Genomic DNA, 25,014 nt, shown 5'->3' with positions numbered 1-25,014 from the left:
TCATGTAAACACTTAAACGTCTTATCTAAAAAAATAACAAAAAAACTGGTATCCGGTCGTTCCGGCCCCAAACTGATCTGGCCCCACGTAGATCCGGCTCCAAACGATCTGGCCCCATAATAAAATATGAATAAACTATATTGATTTTGAAGGAATTTGTGTCAAATTTTAACAGTATAAATGGAAATTGCAAAAAATGTCGAGATGACAACAGGCAAGTGAAGTATTGGAGTATCAGTTGAAGAACTATTTTAAATTGATACGAACATGAGTGTTATTGTGTCTGTTTGTCATGTTTGTATAGCAGCTTCAACATATTTTAAAATATGAAGAGTTTTTTCCATGATAAGTTGGAATGTCATGGCGATACCCGTAAATCTTTAACATTATAATAAAAATCATACACTTTTATGAATTACAATTAATATATATCTTTATTTTTGTTCCTTATTTAAATATTTTTTGTTGGGGCTGGATCGACTTTACATTGGGGCCGGATCGAGGTGGGGCCGGATCGACGTGGGACTGATCGACTTGGGCCGGATCGACGCGGGGCGGGAACGACCCAAAAGCAAAAAAACTATGTTGCGTACACATCGAAAATTTAACAAAAATAAAAATATGGTGAATCTATTAAGAATAGAAGCGAAGTAATAAGAAAAATTAAAAAGTAAAATACAAATATGATAATAGTAACTTTGTAGCTATACTACATTCCAGAAACTAGAATACTCTTTTAATTTTTGGAAGCAGCATGGTGATTGTGTTGCCGATGCAATGGCAGAATGGTCTTTCAGTACCATGAGAAGACTTGAGAAATACAATTATAATCAAGCGATTATCTGACTTGGTCTTTTGAACATAAACCGTGAAAAAATAAAAATTTCATCAGACATCTTTTTCTCAGTTTAAGAAAGGAATTATATCATTATATTTGAGAATTAAAAGTTGAAAAAATGACTAAAACATAGAAAAATGTAATTGTATTTTTTATGTATTATCTCATTTAAAAAATATCATGTAAGTTGCACAGACGCTGTTCCTGATTATCCAATCTAGCTCAACCCAATACGCATTAGAAGTTTGTTTTTCTCTAATTATTTTTTTCTTCAAATTTGTTCTTCAAATTTGTTTATCATATATTTAGTTTCAAAAGTTGATTTTTAACTGCTAAAAATATGATTTTTGTGAGGTCATGTTTAGTCCCGGGAAATTGCGAGAATGCAGGATTTTTCACTATTAACACCAGAGCTTCTTGGGGCCCCTCAAACCCCTTGCTGTATAACTTAAAAACGGCTTGACAACACATCATTTTGGCCTAGCTACACCCCTGGCTATTTAGAGTGTATATAAAGAGAAGAAAAAGAACCCTATCTACATATATGTTTGTAACATTTGCACACATGATGTAGATTCAAAGGAAGCCAGTATAATGTGTAGTTCTTGTTTGGAGTGGACACATTATCTTGTGCTAGACTAAAACAACTTCCAAGGGCAAGGGCAAAGAATTGGTTTTGTAAAAATTGCAAATGTTAAATCATGTGTCCATTTGAAATTCATATCAAACAACTATTAATATTGTCTGTAGGACAAGGAAGAACTAACACTTGCACCCTTTCAACATTTTGTATAGCAGTTCTCTAATTATTAAATACAATTTAATCTTGTACTCTTTTTTTCAGCTTGGATTTACAGATTATAGCTACACAATGTATGTGTTTACCTAGATACATCTGTTGTATCCTAGTGATGTCTTATGCAAGTTTACTACCTGAGGACATGGATGCAAATTAATCGATAGAATAATAAACAGTAGTGAAGCATGGAAGAGAAGTCATCATCTGGGCAGTGTTCAGCCAGTGAAGATGACGAAGATCAAATAAATCCTTCAATATCACCAAAGATTTCACGCCCAAAATTGCCAGAGTTTATTGGCAATGAAAGGGTTGGCCATCATGGCAGATCTAAAACAGACCCTGGTCAAGGGGCAGAAATTAAAGCTCTCATTGATAAAACTATGGAAGATATCAAAGAACTACAGCAAGTTGACTTCAAAAAAACCTACAGTCGACCTAAAACTTTTCCCAAGGCTATAGCTAAATCTCAATCAACTCATGTATCTCCATTTACATCTCCCATCCCCTCACCTTCAGTTGAAGATAATCCATTGCTAAGCAGAAACAGAAGTCGCAGCCTTAAAGTTCTCACTGATATTCTTAAAAGTGGTCGTATGGGGGTGGAACAGCCACGGAGTAATCCTACGGAGGATGGTGCTAAATCTATCAGTGATAGTCAGTTGTTATCAGGAAAGATGAAAGAGTGTGATCGACGGTCAAGTTCTGACGGTCTTCTAGGATCTCCTGGTAAGATAATTGTAACGGAGGATCAACAACAGTCTCAGGCAAATAGAAAAGGGTGGATCCATGGCAGGAAAAGTGACAGTAAAAGTCCTGCTCTGTCTGATGACGAAGGGTTAGATTCTGAAGGTGAACAAAAACTGATGGGACATACAGATACAAATTCTCGCTTTTTAATGTTACATAAAATAGGTGCTCCAAAACGAAGACCTGCTTATGCAGGTTTAATGCAAATTAATAAACCACTGCCAGAACCATGTAAAAGTGATGAACCAAGTTATAAACGTTTACAACGTGTAGAATTACGACCCATCAGTAGCAATGGTCGTACAACCTCTAATTCTAGGCATATTACTCACCCCCCTAATACAAAGACTACATTCCCCTCTGAACAGGGTGCTGTAGATACCAATGGTTTTGGTTCATTATCTCATTCTTATGAAGCTCCACCAACAACCTCGTTTGATTTGGAGTCTCAGCCTAGTGACATATCATTAGCTGACAGTCAGTTAGGCCAGAGTCTCGTCAGTGAAGATGTCAGTATTAATAGTGAAATTAGTGCCTTGGAAAAACCCAGAAATGTTCGTGGATCAAAACCCAAATCTAAAAGTGATCCTATAGGCAGCAAGTCTATAGACAATGCTGATATACCTGGTGTTCTCAAACCCTCTCATAGTTCTCCACATTTAGCTAAGCAAGATACAAAGGAGGAGGAGGAGGAGGAGGAGGAGGAGATAGTGCTAAGTGAAAGTCAGCATACAGATCTGATAACAGACCTTGATAACGATCATCCACCATTACAAACATCTCAATCTTTTGATGACTCCTTCAACAAACCTCCATTGTATGTATCTAGTTTTACTTTTGAGGATTCAACTCCCACCGATAGCTCTCCTCAGTATCTCACTCTCCCTAATACAAACAAGAAAAACATTGCTAGAAGTGTCAGTTCAGCCAGCGTGTTACAAAGGGAGAGAAAATATTTAGACAGAGAGAATAGTCTAAGGAAGCACAGTATAGCCAGCAATGAAAGTAATCCAGTCTCATTGTTTCCACCAAGTATTATAGATGTTCAGTCTACCAGTATGCCAACTTTGTGCAAGAAAGAAAACAAGGTAAGGCTGTATTCATATTTTGTAGGTTCATGTATATATATATACAGTACATCACATAATTGTGCTTTTTGTTATAAACCACTCGAAAAATGAATTACTCTTGGTAGAGATCTTTCTCTGATGCTGGTTATTATGAAAGATTTACACTAAATTATCTCTCACACTATATCGATATAAATATTCCATGTGACAATTAATAATCCCAAGTTTAATCACCTGCATTTACCAGGGTTGAGTTCAGCATCTATGTAGCAGCTAGTCTATAGCTACAAGTTCAATAGTCAAAACTCAACCCTGGAGTCAAATAGGTTTACTCAACATTAGATAATTATATAAGAAACAATAAATGAATAGGTGTGACATTAAATTTATGGTTTGGCTATATCTAACATGTACATATAGGAAGATGTGGTATGAGTGCCAATGAGACAACTCTCCATCCAAGTCACAATTTATAAAAGTAAACCATGGTCTTCAACACGGAGCCTAAGCTCACACCCAAACAGCAAGCTATAAAGGGCAACCAATTTTACTAGTGTAATACCATTCAAACAAAAAAACCAACGTTCTAATCTATATAAAAAACAAGAATCAAGAAACACTTATGAACCACATAAACAGACGATAACTACTGACCATGTTAATTTTGTATATATCTGGTTTAAATGTGTTAAATCTTGAAAGTTTTGATAATCAAAATTGTCAATTGATCCCTTCTGGAGTTATGTCCCATTGAAGTATTTTTTTTACAATTTTTACGTAAATTTTGTAAATTTTTACACAAATATTTTCCTCTAAAACTACTGGACCAAGTTCATTATAGATAGAGATAATTGTAACTTACTTGTACTTAGTCCTTGCTTTATAAGCAACAAGAATATTAAGTAAAGTAAGATCTACAAACCATCACCAAAACAAAATTCTTGTCCATGTTGTCTGTAATGTGTGTCCTCTGAAATAAAACAGCTTTTTCATCCAGTCGAAGCTTTCTGAGGCCATGCTTAAACAAATTATTGTCACTATTGTTCATAAAATTTTCCGAGAAATAATTGTTTTAACTACCAGAAACACTTCAAACAGAGCATTTTTAAAACTTTTAGTTTTTAGTTTGCTTTTGAAAAATTGAACCATAAACTATCAAAATTTCAAATTGTTCCCATGCTTATATATGTTACTGCCTCAGCTCAGTTTTTGCAATACTAACCTAAACAGGAAGTTGGTCTAAATGAAAGTTTTTTTTACGAATGGACCAAAAAGCGATATGTTTCACTAAAACCAATTTCCAAAAACACTTCTAAAGAAAAAAATAACAAAAAAATTTTGGCAGTCAGTTTTGGAAGAAAGTATTAAGTTTTATAGTTTAGATAGATAGTTAGATAGTTTTGCTTTGATTTCAGTTAAAAAGGTCCTCATGCTTCTTCCTGATTGTCATTGTGCAGGACAAACTAGAAATAATGTTTGTTCCATAGGAACTTAATCACAATTCCCTAATGACAGCAGTGCTAATTATCAATTATAAGAATTCGATTTGATGGATAATGTGTCCAATGTAGCATCATATTTTTTCAACCCCTCTTTTAACATGGAAAGGAAATGACGATGTCCCTAAATGCATGAATGATGTCACTAAAAGTTTTTGATGGAAATGCATTTAACTTGAAAGTGGTCTATTGTTTCACCTCAAGGAACAATATGTGTCAATAATGTGTAAGTTTTTATTAGGTCAGAATTAAGATGCAGTACTTATCATGCTTATGTTAGATCAATGATGTTTGGTGTGGCGTTAAATTGGCATTTGTAATTTTTTTTTCATGGGGAGATTAAATTGTCCTTCTCCCTTATTGTGGTCCATTTATTTTCAAATTTTTGCATAGTTTATATGTTTATGTTTTTAGAAGTCTGGTTTAATAAACTCTCAAAATTATGAAAAGGTGAGACATATCTCTGTCAACAGTTTATTAATAAATTGTTATATTTCAGATTTTTTCTAACTGCTAAAATTGCCCTCAGAAAAAATAAACATGCTAAAAATTTGAGGAAATATATAGGAATAAGAAGATGTGGTATGATTGCCAATGAGACAAACTCTCCACACAGAGACCAAATGACCCAAGAAGTTAACAACTGTAGATCACAGTGAAGCCTTCAAAAATAATCAAAACTCATGCTGCAAAGTTGGCTATCAAAGGCCCTTAAAGACAAATGTAAAACAACTCAAATGCTTGATATATGTCAAAACAATGATAAAAAAACTAAAATATACAGCAGCAAATGACAATGCATGAACCTTGCTAACAACATTCATAACTTAACATCGTTATTAGAACAACTGATAACATGCTTGTATTATTCATGAAAATTTTAATTTTGTGCAAAGAATGTACATGAAGGTAAAACTAGGTATGTCAGAAATAATATTTTGATCTGATTTCATTTCATTTCATGCATAAAAGTATCATGAATATCACTTTATTCTCTAATTTTCTAATTACAGTATTATAAAAATATCACAAACATCCATTGAAATGATTATTATATATAACGCCATACAATAAACAAATTATATGATGAAACAAATTTGCATATTTTATAAATCCTGATTCTTTTTTTAAGGATAAAAGGTACCACATTGTAGAAGAGTTGTACAGAAATGAACAAGAATATGTTGATGCTTTATCTACACTGAAGGATGTAAGTCTTTTCCATGGACAATTTTAACTATAAGTGTCACTTGGCTTCAATCATTATCTTGAAACTCCAAGTCTTCCATTTGGACACAAAGGATGTGATTATTAATGGTCTGTTTAATCTTGCTGAAGCTCTGGTGTATTTCCTTCATCTATAAACTGTTGCAGACAAACAAATGGAAGTTTTTAACGACCTTGACTGGCTATACAGCCCTTGCACGGTCGGTTCTGTTGCAGAGATCATTCTGAAACCATTAAACCAATTTTAATAAGACTTGACAATTTTGAAATTTAGTTGTCTAGATTATAGTTTGTTCATTTTATTTTTGACCATAAAAGTTGAAATTTCTTTCTGTATGTCTGTAAGACCCATATTTGATTATAGATAATCATTGGTCATCTCAACGAGATAGATTTTCTCACTTGAGCCAGTATGGCTATATCCTCCTACAGATTCCCAGATAGAAGTTTTATAATATGCAGATTTCTTGTACATATAAGCTACAATCTACACAGCTAAATTTGGAAGAGGTGAAATATTTTTAAACTACTTACCAGGTTCAGTCTGGTTCACTTGAGTTGTCTTTCTTACATTGCATCAATAAAATTGCCTTCAAATAACCATATACAACTTACATAACATTCTGACATTTAAAAGGATTTAGAGCAGATTTATTGAAAATGAATTGATATAATGTGGGTTTTTATTCTCATTGTAGAAATACATGTTGCCACTGAAGTTGTCCAGTAATGTAGATGATAATATTGTGATATAATGTGGTTTTTATTCTCATTGTAGAAATACATGTTGCCACTGAAGTTGTCCAGTAATGTAGATGATAATATTGTAGGCAATGAATTGATATAATGTGGTTTTTATTCTCATTGTAGAAATACATGTTGCCACTGAAGTTGTCCAGTAATGTAGATGATAATATTGTAGACAATGAATTGATATAATGTGGTTTTTATTCTCATTGTAGAAATACATGTTGCCACTGAAGTTGTCCAGTAATGTAGATGATAATATTGTGATATAATGTGGTTTTTATTCTCATTGTAGAAATACATGTTGCCCCTAAAGTTGTCCAGTAATGTAGATGATAATATTGTAGACAATATTTTCTACATGGTTCCTGAAATATTGATGCATCACACTGTATACAAGAATGCTTTAGACAAAGTCTGGAGAACCTGGGATACAAAGTCAAGCACAGTTGGAAATGTTATTATTTCAACAGTAAGTGTGTAGGTTAAATCTTTTTTTAGTGTTTGTTTTACATGTAGGAAGGTAAAGGCTAAAACCTTATTCTACTAAATGTATGATGCATTGTAAACGTTTGGTATAAAGTCTTTAGAAGGTAGATGACCTGGATACTTCATACCTTGTATACAGATGTCTTATGTTCTTTAGTTTCCATCTGATATATCTCCATTGTTCTTTACTCAATTCTTAAACAATTGGTGCAGGGAAGGTTTTTTTTATTTGAACATGAAATCTATGAAAAGTTCTAATTTATTTCCAAGATTATCTGTCACATAATTTTTTCAAAAAGCACCTAGAAATATTTATATTTGTCTTCAAGAGATTAACTCAAAAGTTAGATAAACAATATATGCTTAAAAAAAAATCCACAAGTACTGCTATTTTCCATGTTGAGGACATATAGAGCATAAGAGACTAGTTAGGTGAATAAAGTACATGTTGCATACATTGTTGATATTTTGACCAATGATTTCTTATTTATATTTTTCAGTTTTCCAAAAATACTGTTCTGGATTGTTACCTGTCATTTGTAGAGAACTTCAAGACCTCTGGTAAAGAAATAGAAAACATCATACAAAATAAATCATCCATACAAAGATTTATAGAGGTAAATGTACTTCTTAACTGTTTTAAAAGATATTTGTAATTTAATCCATTTATCTTGGAGTTAAACATTTGAATTTGCCTCAGCATTTGTGAAAGGCTGTTGCATTTATGCATGCAAAAGCTCTGCATAAGCTTAATAATCTTATGTGATGTTCCATCACATTTTCCCCCCGCACTTGCACTGCGAGGCAGAAAAGGTTATAATGAGAGGTGGTTGCACACAAGCTGATATCTCCTTACAATGATCAAACATACGGTAGGTTAAGCTCTCATGGAAACCTGAGGGATAAAAAATATCAGAGCTTGCATGTTTGAGTTGTTGATGAGTTTCTTTTTCTTTTACAGCAATGTCACAGAGACAGTGGAAGTAAATTGACAATGAAGGATTTAATTGTAAGACCAGTTCAAAGAATCCCAAGATATGAATTACTCATTCAGGTTTGTAAAATATAATTATTAGATCTGAACAAAGAATCCCAAAGATATGAATTACCCATTCAGGTTTGTAAAATATAATTATTAGATCTGAACAAAGAATCCCAAGATAGGAATTACTCATTCAGGTTTGTAAAATATAATTATTAGATCTGAACAAAGAATCCCAAAGATATGAATTACTCATTCAGGTTTGTAAAATATAATTATTAGATCTGAACAAAGAATCCCAAAGATATGAATTACCCATTCAGGTTTGTAAAATATAATTATTAGATCTGAACAAAGAATCCCAAAGATATGAATTACTCATTCAGGTTTGTAAAATATAATTATTAGATCTGAACAAAGAATCCCAAAGATATGAATTACCCATTCAGGTTTGTAAAATATAATTATTAGATCTGAACAAAGAATCCCAAGATATGAATTACTCATTCAGGTTTGTAAAATATAATTATTAGATCTGTACAAAGAATCCCAAGATATGAATTACTCATTCAGGTTTGTAAAATATAATTGTTAGATCTGTACAAAGAATCCCAAGATATGAATTACCCATTCAGGTTTGTAAAATATAATTATTAGATCTGAACAAAGAATCCCAAGATATGAATTACTCATTCAGGTTTGTAAAATATAATTATTAGATCTGTACAAAGAATCCCAAGATAGGAATTACTCATTCAGGTTTGTAAAATATAATTGTTAGATCTGTACAAAGAATCCAAAGATATGAATTACTCATTCAGGTTTGTAAAATATAATTATTAGATCTGAACAAAGAATCCCAAGATATGAATTACTCATTCAGGTTTGTAAAATATAATTGTTAGATCTGTACAAAGAATCCAAAGATATGAATTACTCATTCAGGTTTGTAAAATATAATTATTAGATCTGTACAAAGAATCCCAAGATAGGAATTACTCATTCAGGTTTGTAAAATATAATTATTAGATCTGTACAAAGAATCCCAAGATATGAATTACCCATTCAGGTTTGTAAAATATAATTATTAGATCTGAACAAAGAATCCCAAGATATGAATTACTCATTCAGGTTTGTAAAATATAATTATTAGATCTGTACAAAGAATCCCAAGATAGGAATTACTCATTCAGGTTTGTAAAATATAATTATTAGATCTGTACAAAGAATCCCAAGATATGAATTACTCATTCAGGTTTGTAAAATATAATTATTAGATCTGTACAAAGAATCCCAAAGATATGAATTACTCATTCAGGTTTGTAAAATATAATTGTTAGATCTGTACAAAGAATCCCAAGATATGAATTACTCATTCAGGTTTGTAAAACCTTTACAAAGAATCCAAATATACGAATTCAGATTTGTAAATATGTTTATCAGCTCCCAAGATATGAATTATTCTGGTTTGTAGGTATTATTGTCAGCTGATAATAAGACTGGATAAAGCTAGTCTTTTAGATTCTGCTTATCGTTGATAATACCTGTAGCAATTATGTCCAGGCTTCTTGAGTATGAGTGTTGTGGAAAACCTGTGTTTCCAAAATGGTCATACATGTATGTAGGTATTCCTATTGGTACCAATTGCACTTCTTTAATAGCAGACTTGTTCCTGTGTTGTTAGGAATCACAGTTTATGGGTAAACTCAATAAAAAATCAACCAAAATTTCACCTATTAAGCCTATACATGCATACTAAAGGATCATGTGAATAAACATATTCATAAAGGTCATCAATTTAACACAGTGGTATCATCTTTCTGATAGATTTTGACATCTTTTTGACACTTCTTGGGCCAAGCACAATTTTCTAATGAATTTAACTTTGATGAAATTTTCCTTACGACGTGTACACTTCTGCGGTCATTAAAATGGTTTCAACAGTAATTAATGTGTAAACAAGCAAAGAATCGTTATCCTATCATCAAAGTGAACCAACCACAGTATAACATTTCTTGTCTACCAGCTGATATTTACCTGTCCAACTGTCTTGACGACGGATGCGAAGTGATGAGAATACTTGACCTTAGAGTCTGTATCGCTCACCTTATTGACATTGTTTCTTGTGATTCAACTGTCTGTTTTCAAGTAAAAGATTTTAGCTTAAAAGAAATTTAATGGTGTTCCCACTGTTTATATCACTCTGTCCAGCTCTTCCTGAAATTGAATATCACATTTTCGTGACATCAAATACATTAACCTGTTCTAAATAACTTGTACCAAGGATTGGTGTCATAATGAATGAAGCTATTTTGATAAGGTGACCCAAACTTATAAGTCAACTTCTGGTTTGCTGGTCTCATGTTATTCACACATAAAGAATTAATCAGTCAAGAATTGAAAACAATTTGATTGTGATATCAATAGAGAAGTGTTTACATTATTAATATTTGTCATTGTGTTTTATTTAACAGAGACTAATAGAGAATACTCCATCTTGTCATCCTGATTATGATTTATTGAAAGAAGCTGACCGAATTCTACATAACTTTGCCATAAAACTTGGAACATTGGATGAGAATCGTCAGGAAGAAGATTGCCAAGACTCACTGAAAAGATTAGAGCTTCTGTTACTAACTGATGTAAGACATTAATTGTGATATTATTGGATTACTGTAATTGTTCTTGTATAATCTGTATTGGTATATTGTCTGCCTGTAATTGTTCTTGTATAATCTGTATTGGTACATTGTCTGCCTGTAATTGTTCTTGTATAATCTGTATTGGTACATTGTCTGCCTGTAATTGTTCTTGTATAATCTGTATTGGTACATTGTCTGCCTGTAATTGTTCTTGTATAATCTGTATTGGTACATTGTCTGCCTGTAATTGTTCTCGTATAATCTGTATTGGTATATTGTCTGCCTGTAATTGTTCTTGTATAATCTGTATTGGTATATTGTCTGCCTGTAATTGTTCTTGTATAATCTGTATTGGTATATTGTCTGCTCACCTATTTTGCCTCATGAGCTCAAGGAATAAAATGTTGTTTTTTTTTGGTCCATTCTACAAATATCACAAAAATAAATAAACACAATAATTTATTTTCACAGTATTACATTTTGCAGTAGGAGTGGTTAAGTCTTCTACCTTTGAGAGATGGCTGAAATTTTTTCAAATATTTTACTTTACTACGGTGGTATTTTTTTAATCTGGCAAAGGTATGGAAAGATAAAGGTTTCTACAACGTCTCTTATTATCTAGTTCTAAATGAAATAACAAAAAGGATAAAATTCATCAATGTAATAGTTGTTAAGTTAGTGATTTTATTTTGTATTGTAGCTTGTATCCCCAGACAGGCAATACATCAGACATGATATGGTACAGATAATTGTAAGTAGACAGATACATTGTAATTTCCTATGCTTGATTTAAAAAATCACTACAAAGGTACATAAACTTTTTTTTATAAACACATGAACTATAGTGTTGAGGTAGTCATTTTGTTCTATTGAAAAGTTTGATCGATGTATATCTGCTTTAGAAATGGTATTTCTCTGTCAGTTCTTTCATGGTTAATTTTGTTATTTCTATTTAGGAATTTGATTATCTCTGAAAAAAGGAATTTTGATGTTTTATGTTTAGTACATCGATATGCATATCAAACAAGAAGCAAAACAAATGAAAGATAGAAGATATATACTGTAAAAGTAAGAAATGAAACAACTCTCCATAAGAGACAGAATAACACAGGAACTATGAACTATAGGTCATGGGACAGCCTTTAACAATGAGCAAAGCCCATACTGCATTTTGAGTTATACAAGGCCCTGAAAAATGCAAAACAATTCAAACGAGAAGACAAACGTCCTAAGTTATGTACAAAATACTGAACAAAAAACAAATATGTTACAAAGCAGCTAACCACTGAATTACAGGCCAGTTCTTTTCATAGCAAATTTTGTTTATTATTTACAGAGTAAAAAGGACCAAAGTTGTGTTTGGACATTTTCTGATTTAATTATAATCAGTAGTGTCAAAAGAAGAAGTGGCACTGTTCCAAGGAAAACAATTATACTGTAAGTTTCCACTTTCACATGCAGGACACTATTATAGTTATAGTTATTCAGTAACGGCTTGTTCAAGGTTTCAGATAGCAATTTTCTCACATGGATAAAAGTAAATATGGAAAGAAAGAATCATTTGTTGTAAAACAATTGTTTTGTCAGATCAAACATATTGTTAAAGAGGTGGTCATTGGTTTTTATGCCCCTGCCATAGCAGAGGGAACATTAAGTTTTACCCTTGTCTGTTCATATGTACGTTTTAATGTTTGTTTCCATTCTCCAACTTTAGTTTGCCTCAACCAAATGTTATAAAACTTACTCACAATGCTTATTACCACAAATGGACTATCATCAACACATGTCAGTTTAAATTCAAATTCACAGGGAGACAAAAAACGGCATTTTTAATAGGTGATGTCAAAAATGAAATGTGCAGATCAACAGGTAATTACTAATATATTAATAAATATATTAATAAATATATTTTATTCAATTCAGAAAATCAACAACTGGACAGGATTTTGCAGAAAATATCAAACAGAAAGTATGGGTCAGGGTAGGCTTAGATGATGTGGAAGTTGTCAAAAGTAAGTGTCTGGTTATAGTTGTTAAGCAAAATTTATTTATTGTATATCATAATCCTGAAAATCTTTGCTTATTTAAAAATTGAAAACAAATTATTATCAATAAAAAAAATAAACTCTTTTTAAGTAATCAGTTGCTTTCAGAAGGCTTTAATTTTACTTATTGTTAATGGTAGAAATTCAATTTTACATTGACTGATTTTACCCCAGTTGCTGTTTAACTGACATCTGCTGTTTGTGGAAGAAAACTAATTTTGAAAAATTATCGTCAAATAAAGGTGTTACTATCACTTAAAATGGGGAACAAAATAATCCCCTTTTAACTGTGGAATAAAAAAATTACATGCAGTTGTCTTTCTTTTTAACTTTTCATCTGTTTTGAAATTAGTGATCAATTTGAACTTAATAGAAGTAATGTAAGAAAGGATTTTTCTACATTCCTTGTTAGATTATTGTCTAGTGATTTTTAGGCTGAGAATTTCTAGCTCACTCAACCTGAAAGGTAAAAGTATGAGATCTATCTTTTTAGTAATATAAGTTATATAAGAAATGTCTTGGATGAGTGTCAGTGTAGATCCATTATTTTTTAGCTCACCTGGCCTAAAAGGCCAAGTGAGCTTTTCTCATCACTTGGCGTCTGTCGTCTGTCGTCTGTCCTCGTTTACTTTTACTTTTACAAAAATCTTCTCCTCTGAAACTACTGGGCCAAATTAAACCAAACTTGGCCACAATCATCATTGATGTATCTTGTTTAAAAAGATGGCTGCCATGGCTAAAAATAGAACATAGGGGTAAAATGCAGTTTTTGGCTTATAACTCAAAAACCAAAGCATTTAGAGCAAATCTGACATGGGGTAAAATTGTTTATCAGGTGAAGATCTGTCTGCCCTGAAATTTGTAGATGAATCGGACAACTCGTTGTTAGGTTGCTGCCCCTAAATTGGTAATTTTAAGGAAATTTGGCTGTTTTGGGTTATTATCTTGAATATTATAATAGATAGAGATAAACTGTAAACAGCAATAATGTACAGAAATTTAAGACTCAATAATAAGTCAAAATGACCAAAATGGTCAATTGACCCCCTAAGAAGTTATTGTCCTTTATAATCAATTTTTAACAATTTTCATAAAATTTGTAAATTTTTACTAACATTTTCCACTGAAACTTCACGGACAAGTTCAGTATTGATAGAGATAATTGTAGGCAGCAAGAATGTTCAGTAAAGTAAGATGTACAAACACATCACAATCACCTAAACACAAGTTTGTCATGAACTGTCTGCTTCCTTTGTTTAAGTCACATATACCAAGGTGAGCGACACAGGCTCTTTAGAGCCTCCAGTTTTTGAATTTTGTCCCTTGGAAACATTAATTATTTGAAAACATTTTACCATTAGTGCTCTCATGTTTACAATTCTTGCCTATTTTTATGTATAATAGGTTAATATCAGCAGTTCATTAGTCAAGTTTAAAATTCAGTTATGATCAATTATTTTGTGAAGAGTTGTGTCCTTACAAAAATGGAAATTAGCATTGTAAATGCTCTCAGATTTTGATCAAATTCATATCATAGGTATATTTCAGGAAATTGCTCTCAAGTCTTCAACTCTCGAAGAAAGATAAAAATAGTTATTGTTTGTGACACTTATCAAATATAACTTTGAACATAAGGTTTTAATGTGGTGTAATTCCATGTCATAATGTTTGTGATTAAAATAATAGTAAACTGTATGAAGTGGCCAGTAGCCATGCAATCAAATCTCTGATTTTGTATATAACTATATCTAAATAGCTAGATTGACAATTACAATCTTGATTTGTAGCTGAATCAAAGTTGAATAGAAAGCCATCAGTTGATCCAGAACAGATAGAACAAGATATACACAGATTGAATGAAATCAATGATATAGCAACACAACTAAGTTGCCATCACTCGGTAAGCATTTCCAATGTTTTTGTACTATTATTTCCCATGATTTACATATATATATACCATCCTTTCAGATCACTGTATCAGTGTATCTCATCATGTTAAACCTGAAATTAAAAAGTCAATTTGAACAAATACAAACCTGGAAATTAACATTAGTGTTCAGGCTTAAAACTTGTTTAGAGGCTATTTATTAACTTTATGAAAATGAAAAAAGATATATTTTCACAATATTTGCTTGAAGCATTACTGTATCATAAAAAGCTTCTGACAAAGTTTCACAAAATTGTAGTAAGGCTTGACAAAGAAATTGATATATAACACAGTTTAACCCCCAGACCTACTTGTAACTGCAAAAAAGTCAATTTATTATTTAAATACAGAAATAGTAAATTAAATATTTTCAAAATTTTGCTCTTTTGGTCATAATAGAGGTTCTGTCTAAATTTTATTAAATTGCATACAAAGTTTGGCAAACTTAATCACAGACTTAATCTAAATGTTTTCTAAGCTGGCAACAGAATCTGGGATTGCTATATAAAGCTATATAAAAGTAGTATACAGCTGTTCGCAACACATAAATCGATAGAAGAAAAAAAATCCGGGTTACAAACTAAAACTGAGGGAAACGCATTAAATATAAGAGGAGAACAACTACACAACATTAAAATGTAACACACACAGAAACGAACTACCTATTAGACACAATCCGATGTATCACTTTCGCAACATAAATGTTACAGACTCAACAAAAAGGGAGATGTGATATGATTGCCAATCAGACAACTTTACACCATAGACCAAAGTTATAATGTAGTTGTAAGCAACTATTAGTCACCATACAGCCTTCAATAATCACCATTACAGACTACTATTTTAAAGACAAACACATGAAGAAAGTCGCAGGGTTTTTAGCTGATTATTCCATTACTTACATTGAAGTTTATGACAATGTTGATATATTTCATCATCTTCCTTTGCTAATATTATTTATAGTCCAACTGATCTAAACTAAACAATATGTTTGTCTTAATTTAGTGCTTAATGGAGGTCAGATAGATATTAACAATTTTCATTTTCACTGTTCAGGAGTTACTGTTCTTGAATGATTGAAAACTGGTGTTTCCAGACTTGTCCATTCATAAACTCAATTACCTTTATCCAAAGCTTTTTATACGACCGCAAAATTTGAAAAATTTTGTCGTATATTGCTATCACGTTGGCGTAGTCGTCTGCGTCGTTGTCGTCCGAATACTTTTAGTTTTCGCACTCTAACTTAAGTAAAAGTGAATAGAAATCTATGAAATTTTAACACAAGGTTTTTGACCACAAAAGGAAGATTGGGATTGATTTTGGGAGTTTCGTTCCTAACAGTTTAGGAATAAGGGGCCAAAAAGGGTCCAAATAAGACTTTTTCTTGGTTTTTGCATCATAACTTTAGTATAAGTAAATAGAAATCTATGAAATTTAAACACAAGGTTTATGACCATAAAAGGAAGGTTGGTATTGATTTTGGGAGTTTTGGTTCTTACAGTTTAGGAATAAGGGGCCCAAAGGGTCCAAAATTAAACTTTGTTTGATTTCATCAAAAATAGAATAATTGGGGTTCTTTGATATGCTGAATCTAACTGTGTATGTAGATTCTTAATTTCTGGTCCCGTTTTCAAATTGGTCTACATTAAGGTCCAAAGGGTCCAAAATTAAACTAAGTTTGATATTGACAAAAATTGAATCCTTGGGGTTCTTTGATATGCTGAATCTAAAAATGTACTTAGATTTTTTATTATTGGCCCAGTTTTCAAGTTGGTCCAAATCCGGGGTCCAAAATCAAACTGTTTAATTTCATCAAAAATTGAATTAATGGGGTTCTTTGATATGCCAAATCTAACTGTGTATGTAGATTCTTAATTTTTGGTCCTGTTTTCAAATTGGTCTACATTAAAGTCCAAAGGGTCCAAAATTAAACTAAGTTTGAATTTAACAAAAATTGAATTCTTGGGGTTCTTTGATATTCTGAATCCAAACATGTACTTAGATTTTTGATTATGGGCCCAGTTTTCAAGTTGGTCCAAATCAGGATCTAAAATTATTATATTTTAAGTATTGTGCAATAGCAAGAAATTTTCTATTGCATGGTATTGCACAATAGCAAGAAATCTTCAATTTCACAGTATTGTGCAATAGCAAGTCTTTTCAATTGCACAGTATTGCGCAATAGCAAGAAATAACTAATTGCACAATATTGTGCAATAGCAATTTTTTTTTAATTGGAGTTATCTTTCTTTGTCCAGAATCAACTGAAATCTTTGTTATATACAATATATAATGTATATTCACTTTTTACTACCAACTGATAAATTAAAACAATCTTTACCATTCAGTGATAACAAGTAGTTTTTTTACATCTTAATATTCTATAAAGTATTTAAAGGATTAGTTATTGTTGCAAACTCCATTAGAAATTTTAATTAAGATCAGTTTTGGAATAAGGGAAAGGGGAATGTGAAAAAAAATTGGGTGGGGGAGGGGGTTAAATTTTTCTAATTTGAAATTTCATAAATAAAAAGAAAATTTCTTCAAACATTTTTTTGAGAGGATTAATATTCAACAGCATAGTGAATTGCTCTAAGAGAAAACAACATTTTTAAGGTCATTAGAACACATTCATTCTGTGTCAGAAACCTATGCTGTGTCAACTATTTAATCACAATCCAAATTTAGAGCTGGATTCAGCTTGAATGTTGTTTCCATACTTGCCCCAACCGTTCAGGGTTCAACCTCTGCTGTCGTATAAAGCTGTGCCCTGCGGAGCATCTGGTTCACATTTTTAAAATATGTTGAAAAATGGAGGTTAAGATCAACATTGATGATTGTCACTTATACTGTTCAGGGGTTATGGTTCTTTTGATATTGAAAAATTCAGGACGTTAATAAATGATTATAAAATGAGGTTTGCTGTCACTCTGACAGCCCCTTGTCTAAGTGATATTTTGACATAGAATAGTGTTTAAAAAGAAAACGATATGCACAAGTACTTTACCTCAAAAATTGTACAAAACATGTATTGCTGCTGACTTCCATTGTATCTTTTATAGGAGTTGGATGTTGCTTTAAAAGACCTTCTAATCATGTTGAACAATCAGTTGTCAGAAATACAGGCAAGAATGAGACTGGTAGACTCCAACAAACTAGATATCATAGTCACTACTCAGTAAGTGTTTATTTGATACTCCAATCACAAATACAGAATATAAAGTTTTTCATGTTTCTTTGTTTTAATATAAGGTAAAGTGGTATTTTAAAGCTTGTTATTATGTGTCATTTGTTTAAGCGTACATAGAAAAGAAAGTTATAATTTATTGTTTCACTAGGGAAATTTTTGTTGTTGCTTTTATGGAAACTTTGACATGAGGGCAAATCATCAAGCAATGTCATTTTCATTTCATGCATGATATATTGTTGTAAACAGTTAACCGATCAACCATAAAAAAGACTGAATATCCAATACCAAAAACTTGAACCGGTTAATTGTACCTTTTATTAGCTGAACCGTGAGTTATAGCCGTCCCTTGTTGTATGTTATCACTGTCATAAACTATCAGATCTTCTCATCTCAAACTACTGAACCAATGACAACGAAAATTGGGCTGAAGGATCACTATTCAATGAACATGGCCATCATGGCTAAAAATACAACACAAAGGTAAAATGCACTAATTGTCTTATTTCCTGAATGCCATAATATGATGAGAAAATCTATCTGAGCAAAAGTTCTCATAATAATTAGAACTATGCATTATCACCAAAATATTCAAGAATACTTAGTTGATGTATTTAAATAGACCCCCTAAAGTGATGCTTAAAAGTGACGCTTTAAACACAGAAAATCAAAATAAAATGTATTCACATAGATAAGACCCAAGGCTAACATATGCTCAACGATTTATATTGACATTTTTTTCAACGCACTAAAGTCATGCAAATAGTAACTCTCTATCCAAGTTACAATTTGTAAAAGTAAACCATTATAGGTCAAAGAACGGCCTTGAACACAGAGCCTTGGATCACACCGAACAGCAAGCTATAAAGGATTCCAAAAAGGACTAATGTTAAACTATTCGAACAGGAAAACCAACAGTTTAACCTATAAAAATAATAAGAAAAACTTATGAATCCCATCAATGAACAACAACCACTGAACATCAGGTTCTTGACTTAGGACAGGTGCAAACAAATGCAGAGGATCATACTAGACTTCTATTAATCTTTTGTTTATTTGTTTATTTGGCTCAAAAACATATTTATTTTATATTTACAGAGAAGGTGTTTTTCCATTAGAGTTATGTTTTAGTTCATCAGAAAAAAGATCTGCATGGGAATCAGCTTTCTACGATGCAAAACAAAAATTAGGTATAGAATTTTATTTCAAATGTTAGTCTGTGCTGTGGGGAGAAGTCAGTGAATTATTTTGTGGGAAAATATTAATAAAAAATCAAATCATGTATTGTTTATCTGCATGACAATTGATCTATTATGATTTCAAAACAGAAACTTGCCAATCAAAGTCTGAGCCAAGGATCTGGAAATCTTTCCACACAATTTTGGTCATTTTGAGATAGTTGGTGCCCTTTTTAACAAGAAAATAAAATTGTAGAAATCGCACTAAATTAATAGCACTAATGTACTTGTTTTGACTGTGTCGACGCATTGACTTTGTGAATTTTCTTACCATTTTTCTCAAAGCTTTCAATAACAGTTAAGGGAAGGCAACAATTCAAAATTGAAATGATTTTAATGACTCAATAGGGTAAGTTTTGTAAGAAAGTAAAGCACAAATCATTCCGGACTCATTTCTGGGATTCCTTTTGTTTATCAAATAGACAGGGAATCACCGGCTTTTTAATTTTTTTACCTTTCAAAGTTTTGAATATAACAGATGATAGTTTCACTTGTTTTATTAAGAATAAAACAATATTTATGAAAAAGGCTTAATGTATTGTTTAAGCATTTATTTCAAACATTAATCCAGCAAAATCATAAGTGCATTGCAACAATAATAGTTATAAATAATTTTAAGTTAATACTAAACCATTGGAACATGTTTTGTAAAACTGTTTGTTTAAAACTTTTAAAAAAATGTCCCCTAAATACTTAAATTCAGCTGAAAAAAAGATTGTACAGGTTATGACATGAGATTTTCATAATTATTAGGAGAATCCTCAGGAATATAATACTTCATTGAGAGTGGCGGTTTTACTACTGGAAATGGATAACAAAACAAAAACAATAGTGATCAAGAAATCTGAGCCCAATGAAATAAAATTCCATTTATAAGAAAATATTTCCATGGTTTGATATTAAAAAGCTATACTTGGTCATACATGGTAATAACAGAATTTACTGTAGATATTTATTGATATATTTCCAATCATACATGGTAATAACAGAATTTACTGTAGATTTTTATTGATATATTTCCAATCATACATGGTAATAACAGAATTTACTGTAGATATTTATTGATATATTTCCAATCATACATGGTAATAACAGAATTTACTGTAGATATTTATTGATATATTTCCAATCATACATGGTAATAACAGAATTTACTGTAGATATTTATTGATATATTTCCAATCATACATGATAATAACAGAATTTACTGTAGATATTTATTGATACATTTCCAATCATACATGGTAATAATAGAATTTACTGTAGATATTTATTGATATATTTCCAGCCATTTTGTCCAACAAGAGAGCACCTGAGTTTCTACAGCCTTTACAGATAACTAAAACAAGAGCCGGGATGCAGGTATTTATTATGTTTATGACATCATAACTGGCTCTAGTATATTTTTTTCAATGCCAAGTACATTGTATTTAGTAACTAACCAAACATATTGTTTTTATACGCCCTTCAAAATTTTGACGGGCGTATAAACATGTTGCACCGTAACTTAAGAATGACTTATCCAAATTTCATGAAACTTAAGATAGTTGTTTCTTATGATGGTCAAATGATCTGCATACTTTTTGGTGAAAATAAGATTAACACTTTTTGAGTTACGGCACTTTGTAACTAAAACAGGGGTGTTTTTTTTTCACATGTCGCACTGCAGTTGCAAAATCATTTCAATTTTTATATCTCTTTTTCATAAATCACTTTGATATTCTCCTTTTTACAAAAGGTTTTTAACAAAGAAATGCAATATCGGGGTACTTTGAAAATACATTTGTCATAGTACATATTAATAAATATTATTTCATATCCGGTGAGAATAAGATTCACTTATTGGATTAAAAGGGGTCACATGACATTCATTAATCTTCAGTTATAAATTCCATCGGTCATTAACAGAACAAAGCGGACCAGAAAACCGGTCGTTATTGAACATTTACATGATATGGACCGATGGGGCGTGGTTTACGTGTGATAATGACCGTTGGGGCGTGGTTTACGTACGATAATGACTGTTGGGGCGTGGTTTCTCTGTTAATGACCGGTTGGGCGTGGTTTAGAAAGGTTTAGAAAGGTGTACCTTTTATAAAACATGTTCCTGTTTTTAATATTACATTTAAGTTGTTGAATTGTTTATTATATTTTTTCGTTAATTGTAAAATTAAAGAGAACTTAATTAAGAATTTATATACTGAAAAGTTGCACTAAAATGAATGGCAGTATTACTAGGACTGGTCTTCACTCTTTGTCATAGAAATCGTACAACTACTCGAGTCGCTTTAGGTGTTTTGAATTTATGAGAATTTTCCAAAACATGGTTTCTCAATGAAATAAACATAATAGTTCTTGAAAAACTGGTCATTATTGGGATACATGGACTGCCTGTAGGACAGTGGTATTGACTGCGACAGCGATAATGACCTCGCCTTGGGCTCAGTCATTATCACTATCTTAGTCAATACCACTGTCCTGTGGGCAGTCCATATATTACGAGAATTACCAGTTTTTCAAGAACTATTATATAAATATATATTTTTTAACTTTTTTATTTGTTCCTATTCATCCACTTTTTTGTATAGTTGTTTGTTTACGCACTGACAGATGATTAGAAATCAGTAATAACCTTTTCAAATGCATCTGCAACTAGAATTTCCTGATGCAAATAAAACATAAGCTCCGAAAATAAACTGATGATAAATGTCCCTAAACTACTTTTAATCCTTCATTTTTGTTGTCACTAAGACTCTAAAATCCACATGCTCTATGCAACTGTATATTTTTCTTTTTCATATTTATAGAAGTACTTTAGCTATAGCTGATTTATGATTATAGTTATAGATAATAAAATGCATTAATTCTGAATATTTTCAGGAAATAGAATATACAAACAAAATCCTCTAAATACCAAAATTGAAACCAAAAAAGTTTGTACACATCATAATATGACTTTATATTCCTCAATGCAGGTCATGATCAGAGGTTGACAGGTTTGCGCATCAATGATTGAAAGATATTAATTCATAGATATATGTGGTTTATAATCAGTGAAACAACAACCTAACAACACAAAATAATCAAAGATTAAGCTTCTGTCATCCATCATCATATCTAACTTACAAATGAAATATGGTGAAAAGTTTAGTCTGGTATATTTTCATTTAGATGTGATTTAAATTGTTTCAGTTTTCTTGTGCAGCAGCTATAGATGGTGTAAATTGTACAGGTTTCCGTGATGTGTGGGTGTGTAATAGTGATGGCTATGTAGGTCACATGTGTCTCCTAAGTCTTCAACCAGAGCCAATTGTAACACTGAACACACCAGTCCCAGGCTGTAACTCAAGGATTCTATGTATTTGTGCTGTACCAGCTTATAATGGAATATTTAGAAGGTAGTGTATTGATTCATAACTAATGATAATAATAATTCTTAAAAATACACAAACTTTGACATTGCTTGATGGGGGCTGGTTAAATGGTCCTAGTAGTTTATCCATCTACAGTGAAAACATTAATTGAGGACAGGGGACTCTTGAAATATCTTACTTTTATTATGTTTCGATGTATTAATAATCTTGTTGTTATTGTTTATTTTTATTTTGTTATGTTGTGTCACTATGAATATGTAGTGTTATGGCAATAAAGATCTTAATAATTTATGAAAACATGCAAATTCCTCAAATTTTGGGGACCTAAAACATAAAGCCCATGTCTGGAAGATTATCTGATGATTGTTTATATTCACACTTGAATATTAAGATACTTTACTCATGTCAATATATATTATAGAATAACTTGAGAATTCTTTCTGTTATAGAAAATCAAGTTCAAAAAAAGGAAAGACTGCCACTGTACCAGATCTGGCAATAAAAATTGATGAAGATCAAGAAGTAGACGAAGAAGGATATCAGTCAGACGAAGAACTCAGTGAAGAGGATTCGGAAGAAGATAGAGAGGAATCGGAGGAAGACGAGGAGGAGAATTTTAATGAAACAGAGAAAAGAGATTTGTTTGTCAGTGGTAGGTATAAGAATAAGAAGAGATATGGTATGATTGCAAATGAGACACAAAAAAAACATATATAAAGGATAAGAAGATGTGGTATTATTGCCAATGAGTCAACTCTGAATAAGAAACCAAATGACAAAGTTAATAGCAACTATAGATCACCATACAGCCTTCAACAATGAGTAAAACCAATACCCCATAATTAGCTATAGGTGGCCCCATAATGGCAAATGTAAAACAAGTCAAACAAGAAAATTAATAGCATACTATATTTACAAAATAATGAACAAAAATGAATATTATACACAGAAACAAATGATTTAGTGCTTGACAAATTGTTGACTCGTAATTTATTGGAGACACTTTGTGTCAATTTTGCTATGATATAAGATTTCTAAATGAAGTTAAAAACTAATGGTAGTCTATGGACTTTATATATCTAATGAGTGCAGGCTCAAAATTAGATATCAGCAATTTGATGGAATCAGACTTTTTTCAAACTTTAATGCACCATCTCTTAAGGTGGTACCTAACACTACAGGGAGATAACTCTTTAAAATCAGCTAAACGTTTTAATTACGTTGTGTTGTTAAGGGAATATTAAGCTTCTCAATGATCAAAATAAGTCTTTTTCAAACTGCTATATAACCAGTGTAATTTTTCTGATAAAACGGTTGGTTCAAAATTTTTGAAATTTTTATATTTTTTTCAAAGGATCAAAGTAAATACTTTGACAAAATTTTATGAAAATTAAACGAGCCAAATCAATTTTAGCTAAAGTGTTGGGTACCACCTTAAATTGTATTTTTGGCATATTTTTCAGAGATAGAAGTGCGACGCCCACCTCCTTCAGACCTGACCCAAAGTTCACCTGATACAATAACAGTGTCTGGTAACTGGACACAAGATGCTTTTAAGAGTACTATGTGGCTAGGAACAGAAGATGGATGGTAAGTTACTTAGATTCTTTGATGACATGCAAACATCATATCTCTCTCATATATTTATACACCATGCTACAAAGTTATAAAACTCATCAGACTCTCACGTCTACAGTCATCTTAGTTTCCAGATGATAAAGCAAATACTTATCTCATTGCAACTCTGCTTCAATATTATATTTTTTTTGAAAGTTGGGAACAAGGAGGTAATTAATATTATCTCTTACAAGAATAAAACATTTATTTGTTTGATAGCTAGGCTAAGGGAATTACTTAACATTTTGTGAAGAAATGCAAAATGACAGATATTTTTTGTTTCAATTATTAGCCAATTTATACATTTCTTGATCAGTTTATTTAATTATTATTTGATTTTTATCTGTCAAAATTCAATTAAGACATGAAATTTTTCGCTTTCCTTGATTCTACCACCAAATGTCAAATAATGCAATATTTCTTCACTCACAATTGTTAAATGTTGATTATTTGAAAAGCTCTACAAGCCCTTTGAAATATGAAAATTAAACTGATTTAAGTGGAGAAATATGACTTGATGACTGTTAGAATCTATATGGATTAAATTAAAAATATTTATGAAATTTTGTTTTAATATGCCCATTTT

General features: G+C 31.5%; 1 protein-coding gene across 3 annotated transcripts in view; it reads left to right on the top strand.

Annotated features, from left to right (window-relative positions):
• Positions 1–25,014, top strand: part of LOC134695852 (rho guanine nucleotide exchange factor 17-like) — a 52,142-nt gene that overhangs the window by 4,209 nt on the left and 22,919 nt on the right. For 2 of the 3 annotated variants that reach the window (XM_063557299.1, XM_063557297.1), the window contains exons 2-17: positions 1,683–3,472; positions 6,086–6,163; positions 7,223–7,399; positions 7,917–8,033; positions 8,378–8,470; positions 10,873–11,040; positions 11,741–11,791; positions 12,377–12,477; positions 12,964–13,052; positions 14,873–14,985; positions 18,075–18,190; positions 19,298–19,389; positions 20,726–20,799; positions 22,630–22,835; positions 23,261–23,463; positions 24,275–24,401. In XM_063557299.1, coding sequence (XP_063413369.1) covers positions 1,823–3,472; positions 6,086–6,163; positions 7,223–7,399; positions 7,917–8,033; positions 8,378–8,470; positions 10,873–11,040; positions 11,741–11,791; positions 12,377–12,477; positions 12,964–13,052; positions 14,873–14,985; positions 18,075–18,190; positions 19,298–19,389; positions 20,726–20,799; positions 22,630–22,835; positions 23,261–23,463; positions 24,275–24,401 — 3,455 coding nt within the window. In that variant the 5' untranslated portion in view covers positions 1,683–1,822. Of the gene's footprint in view, positions 1–1,682; positions 3,473–6,085; positions 6,164–6,958; positions 7,011–7,222; positions 7,400–7,916; positions 8,034–8,377; positions 8,471–10,872; positions 11,041–11,740; positions 11,792–12,376; positions 12,478–12,963; positions 13,053–14,872; positions 14,986–18,074; positions 18,191–19,297; positions 19,390–20,725; positions 20,800–22,629; positions 22,836–23,260; positions 23,464–24,274; positions 24,402–25,014 lie in introns of all 3 variants that reach the window. The other variant, XM_063557298.1, reaches the window with a different exon arrangement.

This window comes from Mytilus trossulus, chromosome 14 (assembly GCF_036588685.1).
Source record: "Mytilus trossulus isolate FHL-02 chromosome 14, PNRI_Mtr1.1.1.hap1, whole genome shotgun sequence".
In the NCBI taxonomy this organism is placed as follows: Eukaryota; Metazoa; Mollusca; class Bivalvia; order Mytilida; family Mytilidae; genus Mytilus; species Mytilus trossulus.
This window is presented reverse-complemented; position numbering and strand designations above follow the sequence as displayed.